The 23,259-nt window shown below is 36.4% G+C and overlaps 3 protein-coding genes across 5 annotated transcripts; 1 reads left to right on the forward strand and 2 right to left on the reverse strand.

Moving 5' to 3' along the window:
- The first annotated feature begins 2,486 nt into the window (after window positions 1–2,486).
- LOC119988223 (vacuolar protein sorting-associated protein 28 homolog 2) lies at window positions 2,487–4,282 on the forward strand. Of its 2 annotated transcripts, none has more exons than XM_038833188.1 (2): window positions 2,487–2,642; window positions 3,368–4,282. In XM_038833188.1, the coding sequence occupies exon 2, from the start codon at window positions 3,493–3,495 to the stop codon at window positions 4,120–4,122; it is 630 nt and encodes a 209-aa protein (XP_038689116.1). In that variant the 5' UTR covers window positions 2,487–2,642; window positions 3,368–3,492; the 3' UTR covers window positions 4,123–4,282. The 2 variants fall into 2 exon arrangements, with proteins under 2 accessions (XP_038689116.1, XP_038689117.1); XM_038833189.1 differs by lacking the exon at window positions 2,487–2,642 and adding an exon at window positions 2,649–2,791.
- Window positions 4,283–5,076: 794 nt separating this feature from the next.
- LOC119988222 (syntaxin-124-like) lies at window positions 5,077–6,150 on the reverse strand. Its single transcript, XM_038833187.1, has one exon. The coding sequence runs from the start codon at window positions 6,148–6,150 to the stop codon at window positions 5,242–5,244; it is 909 nt and encodes a 302-aa protein (XP_038689115.1). The 3' UTR covers window positions 5,077–5,241.
- A 6,529-nt stretch (window positions 6,151–12,679) lies between these two features.
- On the reverse strand, window positions 12,680–21,355 carry LOC119989509 (B3 domain-containing protein Os07g0563300-like). Of its 2 annotated transcripts, XM_038835090.1 has the most exons (14): window positions 21,000–21,355; window positions 19,841–19,922; window positions 19,612–19,710; window positions 18,998–19,319; window positions 18,504–18,846; window positions 18,159–18,255; window positions 17,240–17,414; window positions 16,851–16,930; window positions 16,099–16,146; window positions 15,742–16,005; window positions 15,544–15,593; window positions 14,920–15,030; window positions 14,032–14,102; window positions 12,680–13,780 (listed from the first exon to the last, which is right to left on the reverse strand). In XM_038835090.1, the coding sequence occupies exons 1-14, from the start codon at window positions 21,122–21,124 to the stop codon at window positions 12,999–13,001; spliced, it is 2,649 nt and encodes an 882-aa protein (XP_038691018.1). In that variant the 5' UTR covers window positions 21,125–21,355; the 3' UTR covers window positions 12,680–12,998. The 2 variants fall into 2 exon arrangements, with proteins under 2 accessions (XP_038691018.1, XP_038691019.1); XM_038835091.1 differs by lacking the exon at window positions 19,841–19,922.
- Between the last annotated feature and the right edge of the window lie 1,904 nt (window positions 21,356–23,259).

Raw genomic sequence — 23,259 nt, forward strand, 5'->3', positions numbered from 1 at the left:
TTTTGACTTGTTGCAAACTCTTATTTTTTAAGTCCATCGTTTTTGCCCCTTTGGCCTTTCTTTCCTTCTTCAAAAGTGTGCTTTAATTTTGGCAAAAGATTACTTTTCATCCCTCAACTATTGGTCGGGTTTCATTTTCGTCCCTTAGCTTTTTTTCTTCCCTTTTTCATCCCCCAACTATGGGAAAGTACCATGTTTATCCCTCGAATAAATCCGGCCATTGAAAAATCCTACGTGGCATCATGTTGTTCGTCAGATCAGGTTTTTTCCAACCTCAATATTACTTGGAAGGACAAAAATGATACTTTTCAATAGTTGAGGGACATAAATGGGAGAAAAAAAAGTTTAGGGACAAAAATGAAACTTGCCCTATAGTTGAGGGACGAAAAGTATCTTTTTGCCCTTTAATTTTTGTTAAAAGTCACAACCTTCCTCGAGGAGGGGCCAAACCCTTACTCGAGGAAGGGCAATCTGATCCAAATTTTTTTTATACATAAAGTAATAGTTTTTCATCCCAAACTTGAAATTTAGATAAAATGTAGACTTTAGGTATTATGATAGTTCAATTCAATCCAAACGAGACAAAAACAAATACAATTATGAGTATAAAATAATGTAAATAATGAGTATATCAAATACCTCATCATAAAAGGAAAAAAAGAGAAAGAAAATTGATTTAATTTACTAATTTATTCTTATTTTTATGTTAAAATATTATGTACATGGATAGAATAAGTTTTTAACTCATAGATAACTTAACTCTCATCCCCTTCCATTCTAATGGCCCCATTTTTTTATGAGAAAGTATTTTGTCAAAAATTTTATGAAATCTCTCCTTAATTCTCTTCAAATCTCCTTTTTTTTTTTTTTATTCTTTATAAACTATCAAAACAAGATAATTGAGAAAAAATTATTTTCCCTTCTCTAACCTTCCCCATATCCTCAAATCCAAACAAATTGTTAGGATTATTCAACAAATGATTACGATAATTTATATGCTGAAAACCAGAATCAAAAGTTGTGCTTTGGCAGATCTCTCTGTTCTGCTTAGCTATAGGAATAAAAATAAAACACCTTTTTTAAGAAACAATTAAAACATTTTTTTTAGAAATTTTTGTTTGAACATTTTGTTAGCGACCTATTAGGTAACTTGATAACTTAATGGACAATAACACACAAAAAAAAAGGACAATTGGGAGTAAGAGCACTTTAGACAACTTAATTATAAAAAGGTCATTGACATTTTTAAAATTGTAAAAGAGTACAATTTAAGGGTAATGTGATCATCTGACTTAAGATATTTTTTAGTTTATACCTACAATACCCTTCTTCTTCTTCTTCTTCTTCTTCTTCTTCTCCCTCCAACTATCCAACTCTAGTGTGTCCTCTCTTTCTCTCCTTCTTCTCTACTAAAAGTTATCTCCTTCTTTCTCTCCTTCTTCTTCTTCTTCTTCTTCTTCTTCTGGTTCTCGATCTGAATTTGTTCTTCGTTGCCTTCTTCTCCGTTTTTGGCCAAGTTTCTCCTCTCTTCATCGCCTTTTTCATCGTTGCTCAATCTGAACTGCGTCGAGTTGCTCTGCTTCGTTTTTGACAGATCTGGACTATGCTTCGTTGTTCAATCTGGGCTATGCTTCGTTTTTTTTGCAGATCTGGACTCTGATTCGTTTTTTGCAAAGATGTATCACTATAGTATCACCAACACCAAAAAACCACTAAAATGATACAATTAAACCAGTATGCATACTTCATCTTCCTAATTACTTTTCCCTTTTTGATTTTCTTTTCTTGGTTACCTCTCTTGTTCGTTTTGGAAAAACATTTACAAGTGTAGAGATGTATCACTATAGTATCACGAAACCAAAATTTCATTAAAATGATACAATTGAACCAATATACATACTTCTGCTTCCTAATTACTTTTCCTTTCTTAGTTTTCTTTTCTTGGTTTGTACATCTCTTGCTTATTTTGGAAAAACATTTACAGCTGCAGAGATGTATCACTATAGTATCAACAACACCAAAAATCCACTAAAATGACATAATTGAACCAGAAAGACATGTAATGCAATCAAATTTACATTCTAACATTTATATCATCATTTTATGAGCAAAAGATATAAATTGAACACTAAATTGGATCTTCTATTTAAAATTATCACTATTGTATCACAATTCGTGGAGAGAGAAAATCAAATTTGAGGTTATTTTGGTAAAACATGATCCTCAGTGTACTTTTTTAAAAGGATGTTTTAATGATTGTACTTTTTTACAATTAAGTATAATCTAGTGTACCGACCTCCAAAAGTCCCAATAAAAAAACAAAAGAAGATTGTGTTTTAGGCCCACACCGAATTCAGTTCAGGCCCAAGCCCATCGTCCCAAAGCAGTAATGCCAAACCATGAAGGTCAATGAACCGTCCTTACATCGCACCAAACACAGCTTAAACGGGCCCGTTTCCTTTCTTAACTGCTACCTGGAGAGGAGTGACGGAGATGCCGTAAGCAGTAATAATAAATTAGATACCACACGCAACCGGATCCTCTCTCTCTCCGTTTCGCATTACAAAAAATCTTCCCTCTTTCTCTCTCCTCTGCAATTCCAGAGAGCTTCACATAATTCAAAGCCGCGTTTCTAGCTGTCTGTAAGTCACCTCTCTCTGTGTGGCCTGTCCTTTTTACCTATTTCAGTTTCCCCTATCCCGTTATGATTTGAAAAGTGCGTAGATGGTGTTTGGAATTCTATCAATGGGGGATCACATTGGGGGTTTCTCGTGTTCCTCCATGATCTAGGGTAATTTTTGCATTATCGGTCCTTTGATTATTGATTTAGGGGTTTTAATCTACTTCGTTGGTGTTTCATGATGAGGTTGTTGACCTTCCTCTGTGAGACTAGTCTAAGCTTTATGTTTTGCTTCTGTTACTTGGTGTCTTGTGATCGAGTTATTCGGTTGAATTAATGGAGTAAAGTGATTTCTATGAAGATCAGTTGAGTGTAGCATCGGACCATCGCTAGTGTTTCTTCAGTAATTTTCTATTTCTCCTTTCCTGGTAACGTTTGTTGTTTTTTGTTTTGGATGCTGCTTTATTGCCTTAGTTGCTAAATTATATTTCTTGGCTTCCAAACAAACAGCCAGTTTGATTGTACTCTTGCTTTCCTAATTAGATTTATGTTCTGTTTGAATGTTAGTTTGAATTTGTTTACTATAGTTTTATTGGGCTGGTGTTAAGTTTTGATGGATGCAGTGGGCGCAATGTGTATATCTTTCATTGGATTTGTTTCATATGATCTCTGCTCTGTTCAATGTTAGGATGTTCAGCTGTAGTTGCCTGATTACTTCTTCTCTTTTCTTTGTCATGGCTTTTTCAGTAAAGAAGATTTCTTCTCTTTGCGCGTGTCCTGTTCTCTTCTCCAATCCTCTACTCACCCAAGAGCATCGATTTATCTTACTAAAGCGTATATCTACGTAAATAAATATATACATAATAGCAAAAATGGAGGTCAAACTATGGAACGACAAGCGCGAGAGAGAAATGTATGAGAATTTTGCTGAGCTTTATGCTATTATAAAAGCCACAGAGAAGCTAGAGAAGGCATATATTCGTGACATTATATCCTCGTCTGAATATGAAACTGAATGCCAAAAGCTTATTGCCCACTTCAAAACCTTGGCTTCCACACTCAAAGACATAGTTCCTAGCATTGAGCGCTTTGCAGACACTTACAAAATGGATTGCCCAGCAGCTATAAACCGCCTTGTGACCTCTGGGGTGCCTGCCACAGTGGAGCACCGGGCTGCTGCTGGAGCCTCATCACCCACTTCTGCTGCCATTGTCGCAGAGTGTGTACAGAATTTCATCACTGCAATGGATTCACTGAAACTGAATATGGTTGCCGTGGATCAGGTGCACCCTTTGCTCTCAGACCTCTCTGCATCACTTACTAAGCTGAGTATTTTGCCGCCAGACTTTGAGGGTAAGACAAAGATGAAGGAGTGGATCTCAAGGTTGTCTAAAATGGGGGCAGCAGATGAGTTGACGGAACAACAAGCTCGACAGCTTCACTTTGATCTTGAGTCCTCGTACAATTCATTTATAGCAGCGTTGCCCACTGCTGGTACTTGACTGAATTGGGTAAGGCTTTATTAGAGTCCGAAATGGGCTTGTACTTCAATTTGGTTCCATATATTCATCAGCTATTGTTGAGTGTTGTGTTCTGTAATCCCCTTGATATTGGAGACACATGGCTTCCTCAAGTAACATATTGTTTTGTTGAGAGGTGATAGATCTTGAAATTGGCTACAGAACCCCTATACCTGAAGTTTTTGATAATCTGTATTAACACAGACGGTTGATCTTACTCATCTAGCACAGCTTTTGGAAAGACCATTGTCAATGATTCTGCCAGATGGGATTTAGATCATCATAGACATGAGTTTTCTTGGTTTGACCATTTTAGGTGATTGAGACCAAACAAATTTTGTCTCAATGGAGTAAGAGTATGCACCTAGTTTTTGGACTTGAATTGTGGATCAACCCCGGTGGTCTCCTTTTAATTCTTAGTGCGGGAGTGGTACGATGTGTAGTATACTTGAAGTTGTCAGGTTGTGGGTATCATTTAGGCCAAAGCAATAATACAAATACGAGTTGCCGTTGCAGATTAAGGTGAGGCTTTGAGTGAACTTAATTATGATTACTGTTGCCTGAAAAGGTCATAGACCACGAGACTCTCTTGTAAATTGTAATGGCAGGTTTGGGAGTGGGGTTATATATACGTTTTCATGATTTGAATTTGTAGCAGAACCTCAATTGTCACATTTTGGATATGTGAACACCTCTATTTCAACGAGGCTTAGGTAGCAGCAAATTGCTAACACAAAATCTCTCTGTTTTGACATCGAGTGTTGTATCCTTGAACGTTTCTAGGGTTACTTCTGAAAAATTAGTTGGGTGATTGCAGTTAGCAGAAAATGATCCAGACTGGGATGGTGAATGTTAGTGGATTTAATAGCAAGAACATTGATAAAATGATTCTCTCTCACCGGTCACTGTAATTGAAGTTATCAGGGCTATTGAATATTGATAGACGCTTATTTTTGGTACACTATATAGAGCAAAGGGAACTGAAAAAACAAAGGTCAACTAGTTTAAGAGATTTCACTCTAGGAATTGAAACAAAAGAATTTACTGTGACAGGACTGAGATACATCCAATAACAAAAGGTGATTTATGCATACTTCTTTCCTACAACATAGACAAAATTGTTGGCATGAGTGGTAATAAGAGAACAATAATGAGGACAGCACCAGCAGCCACGGCAATGCATGTCCACTTCCTCGAACTCTTCTGGTATTCCCTGGCGACCTGGAGCTCTGTCGTCCCTCGTCGGACAAACGAGCTAGCGTGCGCGACATGGCTCTCAATGTCATTGAGCTGGTGACCCTGTGCCTCCACCAGAGCTGCCATGTCCAAGAAAACTTGATGAAGTTCTAGCAAATTCTTCTCTATTTCCTTTACAGCATCATGCCTCTCTTGAATTTCTGATATGGTGTCCATAATCTGACCTCTCCCTTGTTCCTGAATTGCCTTCTGCAAGAAACTTTCACTTTCTCCACTTGATATCAGGTTCTCAATAGTGTCTTCATCCGCCTTTTGGCCTGTAATTGTAAAATACCTGCGCTCAACCATTTCTTTGTACTCTGTATTCATTCTGGCTCTCAACCCTTGAAAGTCATCCATCAGATCCTTCAATTTCTTCCCCAAACCACTCACTACGGATGTCCTGGTTCGGTCTGCAGACGAGCCAGGGCCGCAGCCTGGAACGTTCCTGCTAGTCGCGTTGGATTTTTCCAAGGCTTCGAGCTTTTTCTTGATGATTTTGCAACGTCTCAGGACCTGCTCAACATCGGTGTCCATTCGAGCACGAAGCTCTTTCATTGTCTTGGCATTGTGGACAATTTTGCTTTCTTCATTGGCTTCCTGTAACTTCTTGTACAGCTTCTCTACATTTCTCATTTCTTCCTTGACACCCTCAACATCCTCAAAGAATCTGTCAAGATTCATACCTTCTCTTCCTGCCTCCATGTCATCTAGGTGTGCCTGCTGTTTCAGGTCAGTGTACCTTTTGAAGGAACTTGAGAATAAATCATTCATCTTGACCGAGTTTAATGAGTCTCCAAGTGGGTTTGTGTTTTCTAAGAAATTGAAAAAACTATATGAGTAAAAACAACCCAAGTATGCTGGCTCTGTCCCTCCCTTTCTTCAACAATCTCTAAATTTCCTCATCAAAAATCTTGTGCCTAATGAGGAAGGGAGGTGACGAATCCAAAATTGTTACCTACTAAAGAAGATTGGGTGAGTTACCTTATTTTGGGTGGGGATGATGGTTTGAGAGGCTTGAGGCCACTTTGTGATTAAACACCAACCAACCAACAATACCTGAAAGTACATAAAAAGGGACATTTGGAAATGGGTGATACAGAAGGAATGCATTCCTGTTTTGTTGGAACCCAACATAACTTGGTTGACTTGGTCTTCCTCTTCTTTCATCCCCAACCACATAATGCCCCAACTATATGTAGTTTGCAAAATATTCCCACAATCATACCCTACAATGGGAAAATTGGACGTTTCCTAAGCTCCACAAGCCTCTTTTTTTTGTTTTGTTATAGATGTCAATAATTACAAAATTGTCTAGATTAGGTATGAAACAGAATTTCCCAGAGAACAATGTACTCATCTTACCAAAAAATAAATAAATTTGGTAACCATTGCATTTTCCCACCATTCTAGTTTCTTTTTAAGAGGAAAAAAAAACAAAGAACATTATATGTACCTTTTCCTTTGAGCATTTGTGATCTGAGCTTGAATTGTCTGAATTGGTCAACTGTATAGTAAGATAAAGGGGAATACCGTAGCCGTTGGCCTTCGGTATAACATTACCCAGCAGTCTGATGGTGTAATACAGCAGCAAAGTTTGCAGCATGCAGAAATTAACTAGTCCCCAGAGAATCAAGATACGGGTGTAGATAACTAGATATGGCAGCCCAAAACAATATATCAAACCATAAGTACTTCAAGTACACACATTACACATTATTTGTACCAAAACTAAGTCCTACAAGTCAGCTGACACGTGGCAAAACAGGACTCACAATGCACAAAAGACGGTCAATCTCTTGATGACACGTGATTGAGGCAATGAGATTTTTATGCTAGCTGGTGTTCACTTTACAGGTTTTTTATTGGTTGCTGCCCTGAAATCCAGGAATTTGTCCCTAGAAACAAGATTGTCCGAAATCGGCTGTCCAAGAAGCTACAATTTAGGGAGTCTTGATCATAAGGGATAGATTCTTTTCAAACTTGGTTTGTTGGATTATCATTGAGATTTTAACAGGATAACATCAAGGAGGGACCTGGAGAAACGGAATTCTATTAGCTTAACAACCCAGTTTTCTCTCCAACATGTTTCCAACTAAAACAAGTCTCTACGCAGCTCAAGTCATGTTCGTCCTGCACCACTAAGAAGTATCCATTTTCACACGATTTTCGTGTAGAAGAAGCAGCAAAATAATCGCCATGAGCCATGTTCCCATGTTTTTCACCATGATGCTTGAAGACTCGCGAAGAAGAGGCTTCCACGACATCAAAGAGAGACCATTTCCTCCATAAAGAAACAACATGGCGAGGAGGACACTGCCATTATTCCTACATTCAAGAGAGAGTTGCAGTTACAAGACCCACCAAGTCCAGTCACTCCAGCAAGCAACAAGAGACCAGTTGTGCCATGATTTCCATGACATTCCACGACATATTCAAGAAAAAGAACAGAAGAAGTGCTCATCTTAGCACTATAAAAGGAGAAGAGAAAGAAATAGCAAGGTACCCCACGTCAAACACAAACCCAGCTTCTTCAATCTTTTATTTGCTTTCTTAAGTATGACTTTAACTACTTATCTTTTTATTGGAAAACGTTTTAGGTACATAATATCTTGTGTACATAATGTACATAATCTAGGTGGCATGCCACCTAGACTTGTCTCACAAAAACCTAAACGGAAATTTTGATTTCCCTCTTCTCTTTCCTCCGTATCCCACCAATATCCTAGGGTTCTATAGACATGGGTGTAGTTGTGATTTTCTCTCTCTTATTGCAACAAAGCAGCCGGACTCTCTTACTGCTACACCTTACACGTTGAGCACATCCTGGGTCGTTACCTGCGGATTTTACCTAGCATTTGGACTCTATTTTCACGGCTATTCAACTGTGTTCTTTGATAGGGCTGATTCGTACTGTTTTCGGGTGTTATTTTTGCGGGGTAAGCAAACTTATTTGTGGGAATCAGAACAACGAAATGAAGAGTTTCCCAAGTTGCTCAAGGTGAGTAACGTGTTTGCATTCATAATCTGAAGCATTTTATATAAGCATTTTTTTTCTGTAACTTAGTTGATGTTGGGGTGGGATTTCACAAATTATCAATTAAATACAGCAGAATCCAGTGCATTTAACAACAAACCCAACCAAAAAAAAGAGCACACAAAAACCCAGTCTCAATTACATGATATACACCGGTGATGAGATTGGACGGTTGGAGTCCGTATTTTCAGATCGTAAAAATAAGGGTTTATGTTTACACCATTGATTTGAAACATGTGGGACCCAAAATAATGGACCCCAAGTGTCATCTCATTCATCCAAACCATTAAAAAGTTATTCTTATTTTATAGCTTTACATTAGACCCTTATATGAGAAATCTTTTTTATATATATAGTTTTCTTTGCTTATAATAAAATATGTACACCAATGAAATCGATGTCATCGGATCCCCTCCCCGATGGCGTGGAAAATAATTGATTTCTCATTCTATTTGTAAACCCCCATAATTGATTTCTCGTTCTATTTGAATTTTTTTGATAAGAGGTTAAAGGGTGTTTCTATTTACAGACATCTATATTGCTAAGTTAAGAACTCTAACATATAAGGCTTTTCAAATTTCTTTATTGTAATTGATTTTATTCTTTCAATGTGACATTTGACAGCCTTTTGTCAAATCAATTATAAACTTCTATGTGTTAAAGTTTATAATAATTTTATTTAAAATTAACTTAAACTAATATTTTAATTTCATTGATACTTTAGTTATTTTCATTAATAAATCCAATAATTTTTAATTAATTATTTTAAATTAAGTCACGTGTCTCGTTTTATTGATCAAAATTAAAAGCTAATAATTTGTAAAAAATTTTATTAATCTAAATCTAAATTTATAGCACATTGAGATACATTTGATATTGTACATATTCGGTTATAAAATTCAACATTTTGTTCGTAACTTATGGCTCATTGTGCTGCATAATCATATATGTATCTGTCCCATTACATCATAATGGGTGATATTGATAGATCTGAGACCAAGGACACCTCCACAAAGTGATTTTATTGACATATCACACCTTGTTTCTGTGGAGATTGTGGTGGAAAAGAGTGGAAAGATAAGAACGTACTGCACTGTACACTGCCAATTAAGATCTAAGTAATGTTGTAGTATGATGCAATCAAGTGTCCCATGTCAAACATAGTTTAAACTCAAAAAAAAGAAAACTGAGTTATAATTTAAGAGAGACTACGCAAAGCTAAAAAATTGGAGATGTTTTTTTTTTTTGATTACAACACAAGCAGATATAAGCAATACTACAACACACTACCCGTGAGTATTTCATCACAGGCAAAAAAGTGTGTGGTAGAGAGAACTTATATACTACTTATGAGGGACACACACAACCGATGTGGGAGTATTTCTATGGTAACACAGTTACTTCAACCAGCATCACACACACACACACACCACACATACAAAGCCCAATGTGGGCCAATCATTTTTTTGATTACAACACAAGCAGATATAAGCAATACTACAACACACTACCCGTGAGTATTTCATCACAGGCAAAAAAGTGTGTGATAGAGAGAACTTATATACTACTTATGAGGGACACACACAACCGATGTGAGAGTATTTCTGTGGTAACACAGTTACTTCAACCAGCATCACACACACACACACACCACACATACAAAGCCCAATGTGGGCCAATCATTTTTTTGATTACAACACAAACAGATATAAGCAATACTACAACACACTACCCGTGAGTATTTCATCACAGGTAAAAAAGTGTGTGGTAGAGAGAACTTATATACTACTTATGAGGGACACACACAACCGATGTGGGAGTATTTCTGTGGTAACACAATTACTTCAACCAGCATCACACACACACACACACCACACATACAAAGCCCAATGTGGGCCAATCATTTTTTTGATTACAACACAAACAGATATAAGCAATACTACAACACACTACCCGTGAGTATTTCATCACAGGCAAAAAAGTGTGTTGAAGAATAGCAATCTTGGAGTTTTAATATATTTCTTTGTTGCACTAGTTCACTATTTGATTTGATAAAAAAAAAAAACTGTCACGTATCGCATTGAAAGAATAAAACCAATTGCAATAAAGAAATTTGAAAAGTCTATATGCTAGAGGTCATAACTTAGTAATATAAAGGTCTGTAAATAGAAGCACCCAAAGGTTAATTATTAACTAGTTGCATGCCCGCGCTTCGCACGACACATATTTTGATAGAAAAATAGAGATGTGTAAGAATTTTTCAATACTTTGTTAACATGAAGAGCAGTAGAGTAGAGTTTTAATTGTAGAAAATAGAGACGTTTGTGAGATGAAGATAAAGATAAAATATGTACAATACCTTTTTTTTAGTTTGCTAAGAAAAAAATTTTCTAATAGGGTGTAAGAAATTTGATTCATAAGAAATAAGTATGTTAAGAGTTTATCAATTTTTATTTGTGTCGTTAGTGTCTACAAAGTGTTATAGGTCACCAAAGCATGTTTATGAGACAATATTGTATGGTTGGTACAACATTCTCTATAAAGTGGCATTCAATATCGAGAAATACAATGTAGCATAAGTAATATTTTTGAAATTATATTTTTAGAATAAGATTTTTGAATTTATATTTTTGAAATGTTATGTATGACTGGTAGATTTATGCCTATAATCACTTTGACCTTCAACAACTCACTGAATTCTATCATGCTTTCTTGTCACCACTTACATGTTCCAATACCAAATAGGCTGAATTTACGTACACATTAGAACAATATAGCGTGAGAAAAACCTCTCATGTTGTGTATATTGCAATCCAAACAAACTACTAAACCTGACCAAACTCTAAACATGCACAATACATCAATTAAATACTACAAAAACACACAAAATACATCAAAAACATATAAAATGATAAAAACACACAAAAATAATGATAAAAACACACAAAAATTCTCACAAAATGATGATAATTAATGCAAAAAACATACAAAATGTTTTCAAACTAAATACTACAAAGGAATTTCATTAATTGAGTAATATCAAAAGACTCTCATAATTAATAATACATGACCTTAGTGAAGCTAAAACAACATCAAACCACTTCCATGAAACATTAAATCCCCATTATGGGTCTTAAAGTTTTTCAATATATTTTAATTTTTTCTTTTATCCTTTACATTTTTGTTTTTTTAAATTAATTCTCATCACTCAAGTTGTCAATCATTCCTTTTTATCAAGTTTAATTAGAATGTGTAAGCTTTTTTGTAGAGGCGTCCACGTGGCACCAAGAATTAAGGAGAAGTCTTGTGGATCCTCAGTTATATATATATAAATTGATGTTAATGTGGGGACAATATGTATGCAGTGGAGATAAAACTTTAATAAAAAGGCTAAACCATACTTTCTTTCCTCAAAGTTACACGCTTTTTCCGTTTGTGTACTTAAAATTTAAAATTTGACCCAAATGTCCTTAATGTTTCAAAAAGTAAATTGTTTCTGTCCCAATTTCACTGTTACAACCAGTTTTTGTCGAAAATTACTTATTTGGCAATCGGAGTGCCACGCTGGCTTATCCAAGTAAATTTTTTTAATTAAAAATTTTTCCAAGTCATTTTCACAAATCATGAATGATGGTTGAATTGTAAAGCCAAGGCTTTTTTTTGAATATGGTGATTTATGGATCTAAAGGGTTTTTTGGTTCCGTGATTTTTTGGATTGGATGGATTTTTTAGATCTGGTGGTTCATTGGCATGGGCTTCAATGCCGCTTGAATGGAGTTGCTTATGGTGAGGTCGAAAGAGAGTTTGGTCGAAGCTCAGGGTGATGGAGTTGCTTACGATGAGGCCGGCCTGATCTGGTCGATGTTTGTGCGGAAGAGAGAGAAAGAAATTAAGGCTTGAATTTTGACCATGTTTGAGAATTTGACTTTTAAAAAGTCAAATTCATTAATTTAATATTTATTTGGAAAAATTATAACAAATGAGGTGGAAATATTATATTTAGGTGACAATGACAATGTGGCACTCCGGTTGCCAAGTAAGCAATTTCCAGCAAAAACTAATCATAACACTAAAATCGGGACAGAAACAACTTGCTTTTTGAAACATTAAGGACATTTATGACAAATTTTAAACTTTAATAACAGAAAACGTATAACTTTGAGAATAGAAAAGTATGATTTAGCCAAATGTTTTTCATACTCAATTTTATGCATGTATCTACTTCTTTTTTATATTTTTTATTACAACAAAATCAAAAAATACACGTAATAAAAACAAATTTTCATTTAAGAAAGTCTAATTTTAAAATTTTTTAAAGAGAAGTATAGATGACTTCAGCCTACCACCCACCAAGTTCCATTTGTATGCATCATTTCCTTTATCAGCGTCCACATAAATTACGATGAGGATGACGACAATGATACATCAGTAATTAACAACGCTATTGCTTCCTAACCTTTTTACTGCCTCCTCTTTCCTATATACAGAGCTGTATAAGGTAAATACCGATGCGGACAAGCATACAACAAAAACTGTCCCCAAAACAGAATTCCCACATTGTAATTGCACGATGGAGAACATTAACCTATTCTGTCGATGGAGCGAAAGCAGGTGCTTTCATGGACGAAGGCACAGAATGGTCTTTATCGACTTCATGGTGACTGTCAGGCGTCGTGTTGTTACTGGCTTTTTCTCCTGTTCCTCCAGCACCTCCACCAGGGGGGGTCTGATTGCCCGCCGACTTCTTGTCACCGCTGGAGCTTGACAACCTCTGCTTTAAATACCTCTCAGTTGCATCTTGGAGCAACCTCATCATGCTGCATGAATCCGAACCAGGTGATAGCTCTTCCTCTCGCTCTGGCTGGATATTCAGGTCAATTTGGCCTTTAAAAGGTGACGTGGACGATTTGTTTTTGTTAGGATCATCATCAGAACCGTCACTAACCACCTTTTTCTGTTCCGAGCTGCTACTTGCTGTGTTATTACAAGGTAGAATGTCATCATCACAAGATTTCTCAGACAATGGAAGATTGCTCTCTTGCTGCTTCTTCCGTGTTGTTTCTGCTTCTCTCTCTGATTGTTTCTTCTCGCGCCGCAACATTAGGGTGCGGAAGCGGCGCTTTACTGTCAGGCAGACGTTACATGTGCATGTTTGCTTGTGCTTGGGGCCCTTACCACTAGGCGGCTGAATGCACACAATGCAAGAGCAGCCAGGTCTATGGCGGGGGTGCTTCGTTGTGGCCTGCGATGATGCCAGTGGCTCCTCTCCTTCTCCTAAAATAGCTAGGTTGGCTAGAGTGTCAAGCCCCTCCAGAGGTTCGATATTGTCTGGTTCCTGTTTAGCAGCCTTCATTTTCTTAGAAGTAGCTGCCCAACACAACCACAGATCAAATATGAATTTGGAAAATGTAGATTAAATGCAGCTATTTTGAACAAGTAATGCCCACTGCAGAAGCATCAAAATTAATGCATGCAATCTAGTGCAGCAAAACACTATATAATAGTAACTCTTTACCATGGACCCACCACTACCAGCAGTCTTATTGGTAAAATGACTCAGACATGGTATGATGAAATACAAATATTAGCAAAAACTAAAATGCAATGTTAGCTTATACCTAAATTACAGGGAGGTAGAAGATCTTCAAGCTGGTCAGTAGTCAACTCTTGTGCTGCTGAACAAGATGATCTGGCAGACCAAATAATCATAAAATGCATTGTATAACACTATATTCATCATCATAAACAAAGCCTTTGTTCAAAACAGTTTGGGGTCAGCTAGGTAATAATAATCATCTTGCACTTCTTTTTATTAAAAATAATAATAAATTATTAATATGAGGCGGCCAGAAAGAATGTGGGGTGATAATTAAAGTAAGATGCAACATAACTTGAGAACCAAAATTAATGTCTTCCATGCAGAAATGCAATGGGTAATGTTAAATCATACTAGGCATTATACTAATCCTCCAACGCCCAAATGACATCATGGCAAGAATTGATCTAATAACTTAAAACTGAATCACTCATGTCAAATCAATTCTGGCTCCTTAACTGAATCATCAACATCCGAGCCTTTATCTCAAAAGTTTGGGGTCGACTACATGAATTTATGAAAAAAAATCAACAAGAACCCACTACGTGTATTCATTTCCACCATTCATTTATATCTAGGATCATACGTTCATAAATATCCTTTCTTACTACTTCAAACATGTCTTTTCAAGATCTTTCTCTTGGCTTCCTACTCTCTCCTATACAAATTCTGTCAATTCTCCTCATTGCCGTACCGTCATCTCTACATTGAACATATCCATACCATCTTAAACGGTTTTTTCGCAACTTATCTTCAATTTTTGTTACTCCTACCTTTGATATAATAATCTCATTTCTTATCCTATCTTCCCTTGTGTGATCACATATACAACGAAGCATTCACACTTCCTCTACATGCATTTGATCTAAGGTAGAGAACCTGTTTGAACAATATTGAATGTCAGTTGTACCTTTCTGGATCTGTGTTATCAGAACAGGTCCACTTGGATGGAAGAACAGCATTTCCAGGCAATCTGCGCCACTTGGAACAATCTTCACATTGAACCCATTGCACCTTTTCACTGACAAAAAAATAGCGAATTTGAGTCACTAGCTCCACAAGATCTAAAGGACATCATGAGCCCACTCAAAATAATAAAGATGAGTATTAGGAATGAATAATGATATAAAGATAACTATTATTCAATCTCCGGACAGATAACAGTGTGCCATGACCTGTCAATAGTACCCCAAAATAATTTAAGCAGGTGATAAGAACCATTGTCATTGGGCAAGAATTAGAAAAAGGAGGATATAACTATCCCATTATTATAATTTCTTGCATGCAACATGCAAGTTAGATTTCAATAATATCAGAAGTCCCTTGAACTCATTGATTTTCCACGAAATAAAACCTGTGGATAACGTCAAGGCCAAAGCTAAAGTCTAAAACGAGGAAAAAAAAAACAAAAGAAAACACCCTTCTCTTTCAATAAAAGTCTCTCCATAAATAAATCGTGCTCGTAGAAAGGACATTAATAACCACAAATTTAAGAACTATGGATGCAAGCAAGACCTCAGAGAAAAGAATTTACCCTGCATCATTAGTTGCAAAAATTGTTGGCCTCCCAAGAACTGGAGCATCCTGTTGAAATCCATGTGTCAGGGCTTGAAGGAGAGAATTTTGAAAAAGAGAGAGAGAGGAGATTCTGGCAGTACTAGTATTCGGCTCGAGAAATTTAAATTTAAACATAAGAAAAATAAAGCAGAGCAAGAAGTAGCATTCATGACACCTCATATTCTTCAAACTCAAAGCCTTCGATCACGACGACACTGGGAGAGTTGTTCAGAGGTGGGCGTAGCAATCCTTGTGCTTCTTCCCATGTCAGCTTCAACTCTATTAGGTCCTCATTTTCAATTCGTAGACGCTTACTCTTTGATCCCAATGTGCTGTTCTTTCTCTTTCTAGGGATTGAAGATTTGGCTCCTAGAGCTTCTTTTGCAATGTAACCTGACTTGTCAACTTTAGACCATGTACTAGGATCTGCAAATTCAACCTGGATGGTTGATTGAAATAAGATGATCTTGAGTTTGTTTTATACAGAGAATAGTTAGAGAAAACAGCTAATAATATTTTTCATTATACTGACATCTCCAAGCATAGGCGCTCCATTGCCGGTCTTGCTTGTTTCACTGTCCTGTGAAGGGGGAACACAATCCAGAATTCACGTGATTGGTAGAACAAGTAAATTCCATGAAAATCCAAAAGGCTATGGGCCAGAAAGGCAAAATGTCTTTGTCTGAACTTGACTAATGAAGTAATATTAGAATAGGTTACTAACTAACAGATCTGCGATACTTCTCCAAATATCAAAAGCAAAATCTGTGGCTTGAAGCAAATGGTTGCCTATTTCTATAACCACATACCATCTGATTCTGATGCTAGCAACGAACATTTATTTGACCTAATTCAAGTGCAGCACAGCTGCATATCTTAGATATAGCTGATTATAAATTATTTTATCTTGTATGCAGGAATAAATGCAAATTTAACAATGATGAATTTAAGACATTGGCAGAAGACCCAAAAAAACTAATAAAAGGAATTAGTTTCTGTAAGACTGTAACACATGAATTAGTATTGCAAACTTATCATCTTTCAATACAACTGAGCAAATGTTTACAGACTGTAGATTTTAAGCAACTTTAAGAAGTAGCCAATTAGAAACTCCATTTAATGGACATTTAACCATGCGACCTAACAGCATTTTCAAATATCCATGATAAATACATTTGCAATCATTGCATGTGTCATTTGCCATCTTTACCATATAGTTTGTGCTAGAATGCAATTTGTTAAAGAAAATAGGTCCTTGGTTAATGTACAAACTGACAAACATACCTGATCAGCTGGAGCAGCAGTTGAAGCTTTTCTGAATCCCATGAACAACTTTCCTTCTGGCTCCAATCGACTAAATGTTACTGAGGAAATGGAATTAAATTCAGTTCCAAACCAAAGTATTGATGCAGTCAATCAATGGGTGTTTGACTTGTTATAAAGAAGATAATTTGACATTAAAGACAAGACAAAATTAAAAACACAACCAAATTAATGGGCACTGTTGACCACATTTCAAATTAATAAATTGACATGTAATTGATACAAAATGCAATCCAGCTGAAACCAAAAAACAGCTTAAAGAAGAAAAAATACAGCACGACCTTGTGCGAGAATCTACGTCCCAATAACTAAAACTAAATTATTTATCTTCAATGACACTGTCATTTTACCTATGTCTCCAGCTTGCAGTTGCATGCTCTGTATGCAAGGAGTAACCCCCTCCAAGACATACATTCTGCTATTATTATTGGGCCAGAAGCGAAACTGAAATATCCATTCTTTGCCTTTAGAATCCTGGACCTTAAGAGGTAAACCTTCAGGCTGAGAGATTGGTGGAAAGTAAGCCTGTCTCAAGATGACGGCGTATCAGTACTTAATCTTCATCACAGATCAAGTTAAACAACATTGCATGACAAAAAATAATGATAAGACTCATGATTAATTATCACTAATTTTCCAGCAGATACAGAAATTTCCGAAGTACACCTAATCATAATAAAATGAATAACACGCTATGTGAAATATGACCAATATGATCAAAGAAAAGAAGGAAGACTAATAACACATTGAAAGGGCTTCGTAAGTTCTATATAGGAGCCAAATTAATTTTAGTCCATAATACCAAGATTCTTTGACCAAGATTCTTTGACCAAGATTCTTTGATACTTGATCTTACTATTTCGGCAACCTCTACGTTGTTTCCATTGACAATATAGCCCACACTAAGCAAACCATCCTAATATATGTCAGGCTAGTATAGTCAATGACTCAAAATCTTCTCCATTAGCACAAAGGAAGCAGAAAAAATTAAAAGCCTTAGATGAACAGAAAAAGACACAACTCCATCTACACATCTACTATGCCTCAAAAAGCCAAAAAAATCTAACTTAAAGCAAGTATTTAATCCATTGACTATTACGTTGTGTATCTCATGCAGGCTACTATTCACTCAGAACATCAAGGCCACCAACTGTGCTTTCTTTTCTTGATTGGAAAATTAAGAATAATTATGGATCTTTTAAATGTACAGTGCCTGAGGATTCAAAGATGGTGATAAACCAAAAGGAAAATTTGAGAAGCAAGACTAACCTCTGCACATTTTTTAGGTAGCACCAACCTCCCAATTCGCCCAGCATCACTTGCGCTTAACATCTTCTCAAACAAAGGAGTGATTATAGCATTTGTACTTTATAGGGTTAAGTCTTACTTAATAATTAATACATAACGATAAACCATAAATTGAAGGAATGGGCAGGCCAAACATAACAGAGCAGGAACCAGAATTCAAGATGAAAATCTACTACATATAAGGGTTTAGGGATCTCAGGAACATTCAATAAAATCAGCCAACGATCATCATTCTAAAACTACACCAGCTTCTAATTATTTTCAAGAAACCAAAAAACAAAGCAAACTTATTAAACCAAAGGATACTTCCCAGAGATCTGCTGCAGCTCTTGATCAGTAAATCTAGGCCAGTACCGAGAGAGTAACTGACTCCTCCCACGGCCATCTGCTCGAGGTTTCCCATTGCGACTTTGAGTTTCACCAGCTGAATCAACTCCATTATGCAAATTACCATGAAATTGCTTTGCCAGGGGAGGAGGAGGGGTTGCCTGCAAATGAATCCCAGATTCTCTGACATGACCATTTGTTTCTTTTGGAGATGAACAAGGTAAATGCAAGCCGAATTGTGGAGTAGATGAATCATCCCTCAAAGAAGAAGACTGATGTGACAATGTTATAGATGAATTATGTTGCTCCTCATAATTAGTTCCTGCAGTTGAATGTTTAATGTCAGATTTAAAAAAAAATACCCAGCTTGCTGCTCCTACAGAACCTATTCTTCAACATTGGAATAGGAAAAAGGTAAATCATCAATACAAAATTTTCTTTGGAATAACATATTAAATAAAAGGGGCCTATACCTGCTTTCCCATTCTCAGGCACATCCAGTGCACCAAGCTTCAGGCTGCCATTCCTAAATCTTTGAGAAAAATCATCAACCTTTCTCTTTTCCAAGGAAGAAACAGATAATCTGTCACCAGCATTCAGTCTGTCTACTTCATAGGGCATCCTTGGATGCACTTCAGGCTGAGAAATAGGGGAATGGAACAAAGAGGGGGCTTGCCGCCATGGCACAGGACCTGACCCAGCCAAATGATTCCGATTTTTGATAGAAATATCCTTAAATCTTTCATGCAAAGGTGCATGATAAAACAAAGATGGAGACCATGTATGATTGGAAGCCTGAAATACAACAGAATATGAATTCATGAGTCGACCATTCATCAACAGAATAGCAATATGACAAAACCACAAACTTAGAATAAGTCTAAACAAAACCACAAAATCCTTGCACATCCATGAGTCTACCACAATACCACTTGAAAAACCAAAAGACCTGGGTTCTCCCTAATACTTTCGATTCAATTAAGACATTACAAGGCATATAATAAAGAATGGAGGAGTATGAATTTGTTCATGTCCACAAAAGGAATGACAAACAACCGATTTGATCATAAAATTCATAAACCATTACCAGCATTGCATTTTTCCTTGTACATGCAATGCACTCTATTCCAGTAGCGTCCAGCAATGTAAATGCGTGGGCTGAGACTATGCATCCGCAATGAACACCCTGTGGTGGAAAATTAACCATGAGATGGATTAGGAAAAAAAACCTTAAAGTCTAAGCCATCTATTGTGTTTCAAGCATAACAGGTAAAAAAAAAACATATAGTTCACAGAAAATTTTATTTTCTGCTCACCTTACCACAGGATTCACAACATTTCCAACCAGCTGCATTAATGTGGAAAATATCACAGTATTTTCCCTCCTCAAAAGCAGAACTAAAATCACATACATTTAGCCAGAGTTAATTTCTAAGAAAACAGAAAAGCAAAAGAATGAAGACATCTAAGACATAGTGATAGTAGACAATACTATCATAACACCATAAATTTGCAACATAATATAACATAAGAGGCTATTACAGAAAACTACAACATGAAAAGAAACTAATATCAATATGGCGTCTCCTACCTTCATGATAGTTTAGTCAATTTCAAGAACCATTAATATCAATTACCAAATAATCTCCCTCTACAATTAGAGCATAGAGTCAAACATATTTGAGTAGCAGAAACTAAAAAAGAAGAAAGAGCCCGAAAATACATAATGGATAAAAGTTATAAGGAAAGTCCTGGACTCTATAGGATCAATTGAGAATATAGCTCTTGAAAGGAATGAATAGCAAAGAAGAATTCAAGTGGAGGATTCTCACAAATATATGGAATTCGTGTAAAAGATGAAAATATGGTTTGGGACAAAGGACCCAAGTACTCTCTCACTAGTTTCAAAATTAAAACTGCATCAACAATCAACTCAGAAAAGTAGGGTAGAGTAATAAAAACAAACTGCCCACAAGTTTACATAAACCAACTGATCAAGAATTGTGAGATCATCGAACGAGCAAATAAATGATTAATGACACATTCCATGGTTCATAAAATGAAATGGAGGAACTAACAAAAGGTTCCGATAATTTCCCTCTGGGAAATATGTCCCAAACAAACAGAGCCCAGAAACTCTCGTAAGAAATGACCGCTGACACGTTCCATTAAAGCAAACTTAAGGCCAGCGAATGTCAACACAAACAAGTAAAACCAAACGCCAATTTCCCGAAATTGACCTCCCAACGAACCCAATCTCAAGGTCCAAAGCAGCCCCAAAAGGCAAAAACCACAACCACTCCAAATTGAAAAATTCACGTAAAACCACCGGTTAAACCCTACCATCATGCATCGAAATTCACTTCCATGGAAGCAACGGAAAACTCCAGAGTCCCCGTATTCACATCAAATTAAACGTAGAAACAAGTTCAGACAAAAATAGAACCGTCAAAATAAAATGGTGAGAGGCTTTACCAGCATCGATCGCAAAGCTCCGCATACTCTCCGGTGCGGAGCCGCCATCCCTTCCTCGGCCGCTCTGATTTCGACTCTGCACAATCCGGATTGAAGCAAACATTCGAGGACGTCGAATGATACATAGCCGCTACTTCACTCACAAACAAGAACAATCAAAGCAACACATAAAGCGACAAGTGGAAGTAGAGAGAAAATAGAGAGGAAGCAACGAAAGGTTTGCTCTCAAATGGTGATTAAGGACTCTTCTGTAATCATGGGGAGAGAGGCTTAGAGAGAGGGTTGTAGAGAGAGAAATGGAAACATGGAAATTAAATTCTAGTGTGCCCTGCGTGATGTGAGAGAGAGAGTAAATTCTTGGTTTATATCTTCATGCGTGTGTGTTGTTTGAAGCGTATGTGAATTTCCATATATATATATATATATATATTAATAATGAGGCTTTTAAAATACGTCAAGTCGTGGCCTTCAGCGTCGTCGTTTTCCCCTATTCTGCTGTCTCTCCTGCATAATCACTACGTACCATTTTGAGCAAACAACGCCATGGGTAATCCGGGAACTTTAATTCCGTTAAGTGTCACACAAATGGAGCGAGTACTCTTTTGTTTGCACTCGAGAGAGTAGGGAACCATTGGAAGTTCCTTAATTAAGGTAAAGTGCCTGTCATGCATGGCCCCGCCCAGCGCGAGTCACACAATCACGTAAATACGTAATGCACACTTCTCCCAAGTTTCAAACACACGCGCTTTTGTATATAGTGGGCCTTCCTTTGACCCTTTTCTTTTCAGTTCAAACTAGGGGAACAACCTTATGTTGGCTTTTTCAGTTAAGATTAGATTTTCGGAGGTCAAAAAAGTACAGAGTTACATTTAATCATGGCCGTCCATTTGAAACCATAGTACGGTCATGATCAACGGCTTAGAATTCGTAAACAATGAGATGTTGTGGACCAATGTGCAGGGGATCAAAAAAAATTTAAAAAAAATGGAAAATGTTGTTTCCCTAATGGCAGTGGTCTGCTCCGGCGGAGAAAGCATTGCATGTCAACGATGTGAATCTCGGTGTCTGCATTGACTTGGTTTTTCTTTACAGGTTTTTTTTTTTTTGGTTGTTTATTTATACAGCTAATAAAGTTAATTACATGCATGGTTGTCTCCAATTAATCAACAATAACCAGGGTTGACAATTACCTTGCCCTTCATTGGGTCTCGACGATTAGGCCAATGTATTGTATTGGTCACAGACACATTTATAACATGACGAATTTGCCGTAATTACACTAAATTGCAAGATAATAAAGTTACATGCTCTTGAATTCATCGCTAAAAAAAAAAAAGTATGCTTAGCTAAGGTCGCAATGTTGACATAAGTTTCTTTTTTAATTATATTGTAGCCGATGCTGATCCAAATGTGGCTGCTTATCCTGTCCTTGAATGCAATCATTTGGGATTCGTGGTATTACTGTCTCGTTTTCTTTGTTGAAATTTATCTTTGATTTCTTGCTGTTGCCTGTTGGTCTACTGAAAGGGGGCATGAAAATGTTGAATTGTCTTATTTAATAGTAATTAACAAGAAAATCCTAAATTCACACACACACACGTATATGAAAAATACAAAAGTATACTCGCCCCTAAAAATAAAACATATTTGCCTTTTTTTGTTAAAGCCAAAGATGCTGAGAATGTTAAAATGGAATAGATTTGTCACCACCTAACAATTTAACATTGACAATTTTGAGGCAGCATGTAAGGATCCAGGTAATGCTTAAAATTTTGTTAAATATTATTTTTCGTCCATCAATTATAACTCTATTACCATTTTCATCTTTAAACTTTTTTTTTTTAATCTCGTCCCTCAATTATTACAAGATAACATTTCCGCCTTCACATGGTCAAGAGTCCTGAAAAATTCAACGTGACATATCTGAAAATTTCTATTTAATGAATTTCCACAAAAATGAACGTGTGAGAATGAAAATGATAGGTGTGAGCTGAAGGACTAATGAGGTGTCATATGGTAATTGAGTGACAAAGTTGAACAAAAGAATTTAAGCTCGAAAATTAAGATAGGCGTATTATCAAAGGAAAAAAAATTCTATTTAACAATTAAAAATATAGAATATGAGACGAAATGTAGAGACAATATTAACAAGAGAATTGGCAAATATAGAATATATGATTGGAAGGCAGTGTTATATTGATATATAATTGGTAAATAATTGGAAAACAGTGTTATATCGACATATAATTACACCTAGAGT

This window comes from Tripterygium wilfordii, chromosome 21 (assembly GCF_013401445.1).
Source record: "Tripterygium wilfordii isolate XIE 37 chromosome 21, ASM1340144v1, whole genome shotgun sequence".
NCBI classification, from domain to species: domain Eukaryota; kingdom Viridiplantae; phylum Streptophyta; class Magnoliopsida; order Celastrales; family Celastraceae; genus Tripterygium; species Tripterygium wilfordii.

Coding starts and splice junctions, on each gene's coding strand:
- LOC119988223 (XM_038833188.1), top strand. CDS start 3,493: ATGGAGGTCAAACTATGGAACGACAAGCGCGAGAGAGAAATGTATGAG.
- LOC119989509 (XM_038835090.1), bottom strand. CDS start 21,124: ATGTATCATTCGACGTCCTCGAATGTTTGCTTCAATCCGGATTGTGCA. Junction 19,320..19,611: donor CAAGGAAAAATGCAATGCTG/GTAATGGTTTAT, acceptor GTTGTATTTCAG/GCTTCCAATCATACATGGTC. Junction 16,147..16,850: donor CTGCTGCTCCAGCTGATCAG/GTATGTTTGTCA, acceptor CCCCCTTCACAG/GACAGTGAAACAAGCAAGAC.
- LOC119988222 (XM_038833187.1), bottom strand. CDS start 6,150: ATGAATGATTTATTCTCAAGTTCCTTCAAAAGGTACACTGACCTGAAA.